Below are 9799 nucleotides of genomic sequence, written 5' to 3' on the forward strand. Positions count from 1 at the left end.
TTCGAATCCCAATTGCTTGAGACTTTATTTTGTTGTATTTTCAAGCACATGTTGTTGTTGATGTTCCCAGAAGACCTCAGTGTAGTGTGCAAGTAGACTACTGATGAAGTTAGCCTTCTGTCTACGCCTGTTGGGATTCCATATCAACAAACAAGATAGAGCTGCATTAAAAACAATCCGATATGCCACACACACTCTCACACACACACACACACACACACACACACACACACACACACACACACACACACACACACACACACACACACACACACACACACACACACACACACACACACACACACACACACACACACACACACACACACACACACCATGAAGCCCCTCCCATCCTCCGTCACACTATATAAGCAGACCTGGTGCGGCTGAGCGGGTGGTTATCTTTACAGAGAGTGTACACACACGCACACACAACCAGAGCCCCGTACCCCCCCAGTGGTCATTTTGAGGCCACGGTGTCAGTGAGACTGGAGCCCTGGTACTCGTACACCCACTGGTACCCCATGGCCTCGTCCCATGTGAAGAGGGACGTCCTGGAGCCAGTGCCCAAGATGCAGCCGGCCATGATGCTGTTCTCCAGCAGGTACTGGTCCCGCAGGGGGATGTCCCTGGACTCGGCCATGTTGGAGCAGCGCGGCCAGGGCCAGCCTCAACGCCACACAGGCGGCCAGATGGTGAGAGACGTACCCTCTTCTTCCTCTTCTTCCTCCCTCCTTCCTCCTTGGTTTGGGGGGTTTATGGGACTTGTTCCTCCTCGAGAGAGGCTGCCTAATCCTAATAGTCCTGTAGGGGTTAGGGTTAGGGTTAGGACTAGGGTTAACCCTAACCCTAATCCTAATAGTCCTGTAGGGGTTAGGGTTAGGGTTAGGGTTAGGATTAGGGTTAACCCTAACCCTAATCCTAATAGTCCTGTATGGCTTCTGGATGTCCTGCATCTTCTTTGTTTGGTTTGTTCAGCGCATTGCAAATGTAGTGTGAACTGGTCCTGAGGACGGTAAGCATCGGGTACATTACCTGACGGCATCGGGTACATTACCTGACGGCATCGGGTACATTACCCGACGGCATCGGGTACATTACCCGACGGCATCGGGTACATTACCTGACGGCATCGGGAACATTACCTGACTCATTACCTGAGCCTGATTGTTGAATGCAGAATTTGTTGACTATATTTTTGATTGTGAGAAAGGATCATTTTGGTCTCAAGATAACACATAATGTGTTTGGAAAATGCAGTCTAACATACTATTCAATTTAATTCGTTTTAAATGGACACCTGTCTTAGTTGTTTTAATTTGGTTTTACTCCACACACGGTTGATCGTCCTCCTCCAGATTAATTAAGTTGACTTAAAGTATGCTGGGCAGGACCGGGAGGTCTTCCAGCTGACAGTGGGAATGTTGTGCTGTGTCTAGTCCCGGCGGTCCTCCTTCTGCCCCATCAACGAGCACCCGGAGAAGGAGAACGCAGTGGAGTCCGGCCAGACGGCCGTGGTGTTCTCCCTGAAGGACGAGGTGGGCTGCCTGCTCAAAGCACTGCGCATCTTCCAGGTAGGTGTGTGTGGGTGAGAGCCTCCCGCTGGGCACGGAGCTGCACACAGATCCATGTTGGACTTCCCTGCTAGCACCACATCCCCCCTGGGTGTTCGGTCTCATCCGGTGCAAACCTGTTGTTGACTTTTCCTCTCATTTCCTCTCAGTCCCTCACGATGAATTCACAACCTTTTTTCTTTTGTTTTACCTGTTGTTCTTCTACTCGTGTCATGTCATGGCCTCTGTTTATTCATTTCCTTCCTTGTGTTATCTTATAATATCTCTCCTCCTCCTCCTCCTCCTCTTGCTCCCATTCTATTCCTCTCATCTCCCCACCCCTCCTCTAATGCCCGCGGTCTACTTTCTCCTCCAATCGCCTCTCCTCCCATCTTAACTTCCATCTCCTCCACCTCCTCCTCTCCCTCCCATCTCCTCCTCCTCTCTCCCCCTCCCTCCTCTCTCCCCCTCCCCGCGCAGGAGAAGCATGTCAATCTGAACCACATCGAGTCCCGTAAGTCCAAGCGCGTGGCCCGCGAGGTGGAGATCTACGCCGACTGCAGCTGCAGTAAGAAGGAGTTCAACGACCTGCTGCAGCACCTCAAGGACCACGTCAACATCATCTCCTACAACACCCCCGCCCAGCTCTGGTCCACTGAGGCTGGTAGGCCCCTCTCCAGATACCCCGCCGGGCGACTGAGCTACACGATGGGGGAGAGTGGTGCTCAGCAGTGGGTGGGAGGGGGGGATAACTCATTTGGATATAGGGAGGCCTCAAAGCCGGGCAAGGGTTGAGAAGCCCTGCCGAATCCCCTTTAAACAGAGGCGCTGTCGCAGGGCGGAGGGCTAGTCATGGGTCTGCTGCTTAATGTACCAGGGCTTACCCTGCGTTCACACCAAAAGATGCATTTGCTGCCCGAACGCGTTGCTGCCGAAGTTTTGCGGCGCCGCAAATCAAGTTTTGCGGCGCCGCAAAAGTTTTGCAGCGCGTCAAAAGGTTTTGCTGCGCCGCAAAAGTTTTGCTGCGCCGCAGTTTTGATGCGCGGCAAGTTTTTCCCGCGGTGCTTCTGAATTCATTCACAACCATGGCCGACATTACGAGCATCATATCTCTTTACCTGTTGTGGAAGAGGGAGAGACGTCGGAATGCTCATCGTCGTTTATGGATTCATGACACCATTCGGAGCCGTACAGAGCTCGGTGAATTTCACCGTCTTCTGCAGGAGCTCCGTCTGGATGGCGAACGCTTCCAGCGCTATTTGAGGCTGACTCCAGCCCAGTTTGATGACCTGCTAGCTAGGATCGGTGCTAGGATCTCTCGGTTGGACATTTATACTTATATTTATACAACTGTTGTATAATGAGCGTATACAGCACACGGCGAGTGAACTGCTCCATAGGATAAATTGCCGGCGAACCGCTCTATCGGAGCCTTCTCTCTCGGAGGGACGCTAAAGTGTGTTGCATAGCGACCATCGATGCATAGCGGCAGGCCGGCAGCCAGGAGGGACTACTATTTTGTATTCTTTAATTAAACGGCTATTTTGACTTTCTTGGTTTCTTTTTAAATGTAGTGTGTCTATGACTTTCGTTTCGCCATAATAGTAACCGTTGTATAAAAGCAATACATCAATTCAGTCAGTGGCATGTGCTCATTATACCACTGTGAAGAGGGTCGCCGGCCGGTGAAGGGGGTATAATGATCTATTGCTTAAATATATATGTATTGGACACTTATAACTGGCCACGGTGGTGTTGAAGATCACCGGGTATGCGGAGACTGCAATTATTATCTTCTCCTCCATTTAAGTAACACTGATTGGCTGTTACGGCATGTCACTCAGTGGCAACGCCTCAGTGACAACGCTGTTGAACGCTGATTGGCTGTCATCACGTTTGCAGCGAGGCAAAGCTTTTGCGGCGCGGCAAAAGTTGAAATATTTCCACTCGAGCAGCATTTGACGCGCCGCAAAATACGTGAACGCGCTCTCCGCATGCCGCGCCGCAAATCAGATTTTGACGCGCCGCAAATCAAGTTTTGCTGCCCGTTTTATCGGCAGCAAATGCATCGGCAGCAAAGCAGCAACGCGTCTCTACATTCACTTTGAATGGGATCACGACGCGCGTCAACTTTTTGCATCTTTTGGTGTGAACGCAGGGTTAGGGGTGGCGGACTCAAGGCGTGAAGGTAAAGCACGTTTACCATGGACTATGTGCCCTGGTACATGAAAGGAGCACACCCATAACTAGTGTTATTATTGGCAACACCTGATTTTGTGACCTAAGATAATGCCTCTAAAAAAGGGAAGAACTGTTTTTTTTATTACGGTAAAGCAACAGGAATAACAATGTTGCTAATTATTGTATTATGCATTGAAGCAGATTTACCAAAGAGATTTTGTATAATCAATAAACTATATTGATTCATTAAATAACGGGAATTTCATTATAATTCTACCCATGAATTACAAAAAAAAAAAAAAAAATTCTCACTTTTGATCAACATTCATATTTAAACAAATGTTTTGGATCCATCCAATCCAGTTTGCATTTGGCTCCAGATCACATTCCCATGTTTCCCGCCCCACCTCTTCTCACTTTTGCTTCCAGACGACGAGGATGTTCCGTGGTTTCCAATGAAGATCTGCGACCTGGACCAATGCTCGAAGAGAGTGTTGATGTACGGGTCCGAACTGGATGCCGATCATCCAGTAAGAAAACAAGGTTCTCTTCAGGATTTGGATCTAAAGAATGTATTTCCCTCTAGATCAGCGCAGCTGAAAACCTCGCTTTATTCAGCCAATAAACCAAAGTTCATGGAAGCCCTTCATCGTTTTCATGATCACTCTGTGGAAATATGTAGCCTATTACAGCACATATCTTGTAGCCTAGTGCATCCCCACTCCTCCTTTACAGTTTTTCTGTTTACTCTCAAGGGGTTCAAGGACAATGTGTATCGCCAGCGGAGAAAATACTTTGTGGAGGTGGCGATGGATTATAAATCGTAAGATTTGTAACTGCATATGCTGTCTGTATTCGTCATATATTTCTATAAAATATTTGTGGCTTATGCAAGTCATTGTTTTTCATCTATGATTATTTTGATGATTACCAAAATATCGGTGTCCTTTACCTAGTGGGCTATGTGGTTAATAATGTACTTCTTTGGCTCCCCCTAGCGGACAGCCTATCCCTCGCGTCGAATACACCCAAGAGGAAATCAAAACTTGGGGCGTCGTCTTCAGGGAACTCACCAAACTATACCCCACCCATGCCTGTCGGGAATACCTCAAAAACCTCCCCCTCCTGACCAAGTTCTGTGGTTACAGAGAGGACAATATACCGCAGTTGGAAGACGTTTCTGTTTTTCTTCGAGGTATGGTCTACATTTACAGGAAGGGATCCTAGAGTGTCTAATTACACAAAGAGCGAGGGCGTGTTAGTTGGAGGGTTGGGTGCAGGGCGAGGAGCCGTTCAACAGTCAATGGGCCACATCTGGAAGTTGATAGGGTTTGAACTCTGTCAATACCTTGCACAAAATAAGCACATTTTGCGATTGATACATTCTGCATATGGCTCTGCAATGGTGCTTAGTGGTTGTTTTGGTCTGGGGCCCCTCCATATTATTCAATGCCACTCCCGGGCCCTTACTTCTAAATGAGTTTGACACACCACTTATTTAAAATACAATGAAACATATTGGCTGAAGAGTGTGTTCCTGTGTGGATCAAGCAGAGACAGAGTGTGTTCCTGTGTGGATCAAGCAGAGACAGAGTGTGTTCCTGTGTGGATCAAGCAGAGACAGTGTGTTCCTGTGTGGATCAAGCAGAGACAGAGTGTGTTCCTGTGTGGATCAAGCAGAGACAGAGTGTGTTCCTGTGTGGATCAAGCAGAGACAGAGTGTGTTCCTGTGTGGATCAAGCAGAGACAGAGTGTGTTCCTGTGTGGATCAAGCAGAGACAGAGTGTGTTCCTGTGTGGATCAAGCAGAGACAGAGTGTGTTCCTGTGTGGATCAAGCAGAGACAGAGTGTGTTCCTGTGTGGATCAAGTAGAGACAGAGTGTGTTCCTGTGTGGATCAAGTAGAGACAGAGTGTGTTCCTGTGTGGATCAAGTAGAGACCGAGTGTGTTCCTGTGTGGATCAAGCAGAGACAGAGTGTGTTCCTGTGTGGATCAAGTAGAGACAGAGTGTGTTCCTGTGTGGATCAAGTAGAGACAGAGTGTGTTCCTGTGTGGATCAAGTAGAGACAGAGTGTGTTCCTGTGTGGATCAAGTAGAGACAGAGTGTGTTCCTGTGTGGATCAAGCAGAGACAGAGTGTGTTCCTGTGTGGATCAAGTAGAGACAGAGTGTGTTCCTGTGTGGATCAAGTAGAGACAGAGTGTGTTCCTGTGTGGATCAAGCAGAGACAGAGTGTGTTCCTGTGTGGATCAAGTAGAGACAGAGTGTTCCTGTGTGGATCAAGTAGAGACAGAGTGTGTTCCTGTGTGGATCAAGTAGAGACAGAGTGTGTTCCTGTGTGGATCAAGTAGAGACAGAGTGTGTTCCTGTGTGGATCAAGTAGAGACAGAGTGTGTTCCTGTGTGGATCAAGTAGAGACAGAGTGTGTTCCTGTGTGGATCAAGCAGAGACAGAGTGTGTTCCTGTGTGGATCAAGTAGAGACAGAGTGTGTTCCTGTGTGGATCAAGTAGAGACAGAGTGTGTTCCTGTGTGGATCAAGCAGAGACAGAGTGTGTTCCTGTGTGGATCAAGTAGAGACAGAGTGTTCCTGTGTGGATCAAGTAGAGACAGAGTGTGTTCCTGTGTGGATCAAGTAGAGACACGGTGTGTATGCCAATGGATGATTTGTGCTTCTCTTTTTGTTACAGAAAGGTCTGGCTTCACTGTGCGTCCCGTAGCCGGCTACCTCTCGCCCAGAGATTTCTTGGCAGGTCTGGCCTATCGGGTGTTTAACTGCACCCAGTATATCCGCCACAGTGTGGATCCTCTCTACACACCTGAACCGTAGGTGCTCCTTTACGACCTGTTTCTATTATCACTCTTAGGCCTTTGTTGCACTTGCTATTGGCCCCTGCATGGGATCAACCACAAATATGCTATTTGTTTAGACACTGGCTTGCCAAAAGAAATGCAGCGAAAAGGTGTGGTGTTGTAGAACAGGGCGTGACCATGAAGTTAACTGATCCACCGAGTGTTGAAGTCTTCAATTGATGATCGAAAAGTCAATTTGAAAAGGTCAAAATTGAATATAATTTAGACATGGTCTATACAACCTTTTGGTCGTTCCTATGAAGGCAGTCTTCTGTGTCACGTTGAGTGTCTCATCAGAACCGATCCCCTGTGTGGTTTACAGAGACACGTGTCACGAGCTTCTGGGCCACGTGCCGCTCTTGGCCGATCCGAAGTTCGCCCAGTTCTCCCAGGAGATCGGACTGGCGTCCCTCGGAGCCTCTGATGAGGACGTGCAGAAACTGGCCACGGTGAGCCTGACACCCAATGACCCAAGAATAACCCAACACCGTTCCGTGTTACTGAATGTATAGTAACTCTCTAAGGAGGTTATAGCTCAGGAAGAAGAGCGGGTTGACTGATAACTGGAAGGCTGCTAGTTCGATCCACTACTCCTCCTAGAGTGTCGAGGTGTCCCAGAGCAAGACGCCTCACCCTGACTGCTCCTTACAAGCTGGCTGCGTGGTTGACTCCCCCGTCGGTGTGTGAATGTGTGAATGAATGGTTGTAAGTCGCTTTGAATAAAGGCATCAGCAAAATTACCTAAATGTACATTTTAATTCCAAAGCCTTGGTTTTAAACTGGGAAATACTTAAAAAAAAAGATTGCAAGTGACCTTAACCGAGGCAAAGGGCTGACATGGTGTGACGGGTTTGCCTCCACAGTGCTATTTCTTCACCATTGAGTTTGGCTTGTGCAAGCAGGACGGACAACTGAGAGCTTACGGCGCCGGGTTACTGTCTTCTATAGGAGAGCTGAGGGTGAGTAGCAGTACACCTGCGGACACACAGGAAGTACAGTCGACTCTGTTCAATGGAACTTCATAGTCAAACACAGTGACAAACAAACAATACAATTTATTTAACTGAAAGCTTGTTCAACATTTTCATGGGAATAAACATGAGCGTAACAATGGGGAAGTTAATAATACTGTATCACTTTTATGTTGTATGTCTTTTAAGCTTGAGCCCTAATCTCTTGGGTCATCATATTTGGTCATAATATGGAGGAAGGCTACAAAACAGTGCAAGACACGCATATATGTGTAGGCCTATGCGTGTTTTTAGATCCGCACTGTCCCGCCATGAAATATGTGCAGTGAAATATGTGAATTGAGACTTGATACTATCCAAGAAACTGGGTCAACGAAGCGATAAAATGTGAGTTAGCAGGCCTTTTTGTAGCTTGAGACTACGCTAAGAAGCTGGGTAAACTGATCCTAAAAAAGCGAGATAGCTAGACATTTTGTCACAAAAATGTATTGAAGCAAGGTGCTGTGATATTTTCTTGATCGTTTTCTCAAATTCTTATTTTATTAAATAAAACAAGGTAAAGTGTACTTCACACCGTGATTACAATACTACACTACAAGTACACCACAACTATATAAAGACCTACTTCAGATGAGGAACTAACACTTTGTTGGGTCCATCTTGTTGCCGGCAGCATGCCCTGTCTGACCAGGCCCGTGTGAAGATGTTTGACCCGCGGACCACCTGCAACCAGGAGTGCCTGATCACCACCTTCCAGGAGGTCTACTTTGTCTCCGAGAGCTTCGAGGAGGCTAAGGAGAAGATGAGGTAACCAAGCCGCTTGGTAGATCTTTCTTAGGGGTTAGGATATCAGGGTTAGGGTTAGGGTTAACCCTAACATCAGCTACGCCATGATGGCTGATGTTATAACATTTAACGTCACTTATAAGTTGACAACGGATACGATATGCTGTAGGATAAAGGAGCAGATTCGCAAGCAAACTCAACTCTAACTCCCTTAAACAAATAATAAGTAATGGTGTAATATTATAGAGAATTGTATGGACATTGCATAGAATATTATAAATGTGGGATTTCTGTTTTTGCCAACGGTACAAATAAAATACCTAATTTATACCCCTGTTTGTAGGCCCTAGCTCTCTGTTAGTTTAAGCATAATTTATATTTTCTCTCTCTGTTAGTTTAAGCATAATTTATATTTTCTGTGCTCTTTATAATTGCATGAAGTTGGTTGTTTTGTTATTTTCTGCATCTCATTTGGATCTCATAATCTCCTAAATGATTGACTAGCCTACCATATTATTTTATACCTTTCTGAGCTTATTTTGGTCATGAAATACTTTCGATTGCTCATATTTTCTCGGCTTCCACAGGGATTTTGCCAAGACTATTAAAAGGCCTTTCTCGGTGTACTACAACCCTTACACCCAGAGCATCGACCTGCTCAAAGACACCCGGAGCATAGAGGACGTGGTCCAGGATCTCCGGAGCGACCTCACCACCGTGTGTGATGCTCTGGGCAAAATGAACACCTACTTGGGCATTTGAGTTCGTCGGCTCTCTGCTGCCCCCTGTCTCGCTTTGTATGTAATGACGCCACACACACTGCTTCTACTAGAGCTCCAGAAAAAGGTTTAGCTTGAGCTTTAATTAATCTATTCTATGTTAAGATATGACCAGGACACACAGTAGTATCTGCATAAATGTTAAGAAATGTGTAATGGGTAATCGTAACAATCACATGCATCAGTAGATAATCTACAACACCAAGAAAACAGTTCTGTAGCTTGGACTCGTTGATGTTGCTTGCTATCTGTCATTTCTATCTGTCATTTCTATTTAAGTTCAATAATAAACCAAATCGATGTTCCATGCTTGGTACTTTTTCATGCAATATCATGAATTGACACACAAATTCACTTCTCCTCTTGGGCTGTCTGGAACAAGGCCCAACAACTTTACTAGAGGTGTGATAATAGATGTTCATGATGTTCATTATGGGCACTGTAATGGGGAATGGAATGAGCTGCCCCTTTATCACCCTGCCCATTACACTTCTGTGATGAAGGCCTATTACATTTAAAAAGTGCATTTATCGATTTTTTAAATGAATAAAATGCAAAACATTGATGGAAAAACAATGTCGGTTAAACTTTTCTAAAACGAATAAACTCTGCACGACATACACAAACAGCATCTCTAAGTCCAGTATATACGATTCTTGTTAAGACGGTTAAATTGTCA

The 9799-nt window shown here is 46.2% G+C and overlaps 1 protein-coding gene across 1 annotated transcript; it reads left to right on the forward strand.

The window, feature by feature from the left end:
* The first annotated feature begins 389 nt into the window (after positions 1 to 389).
* Positions 390 to 9425, forward strand: tph2 (tryptophan hydroxylase 2 (tryptophan 5-monooxygenase)). Its single transcript, XM_060060049.1, has 11 exons — positions 390 to 695; positions 1440 to 1574; positions 2034 to 2217; positions 4164 to 4264; positions 4490 to 4557; positions 4733 to 4929; positions 6422 to 6557; positions 6907 to 7033; positions 7448 to 7543; positions 8229 to 8362; positions 8929 to 9425. The coding sequence occupies exons 1-11, from the start codon at positions 525 to 527 to the stop codon at positions 9101 to 9103; spliced, it is 1524 nt and encodes a 507-aa protein (XP_059916032.1). The 5' UTR covers positions 390 to 524; the 3' UTR covers positions 9104 to 9425.
* The last annotated feature ends 374 nt before the right edge of the window (positions 9426 to 9799 follow it).

Source organism: Gadus macrocephalus, chromosome 9, assembly GCF_031168955.1.
Source record: "Gadus macrocephalus chromosome 9, ASM3116895v1".
NCBI lineage: Eukaryota > Metazoa > Chordata > Actinopteri > Gadiformes > Gadidae > Gadus > Gadus macrocephalus.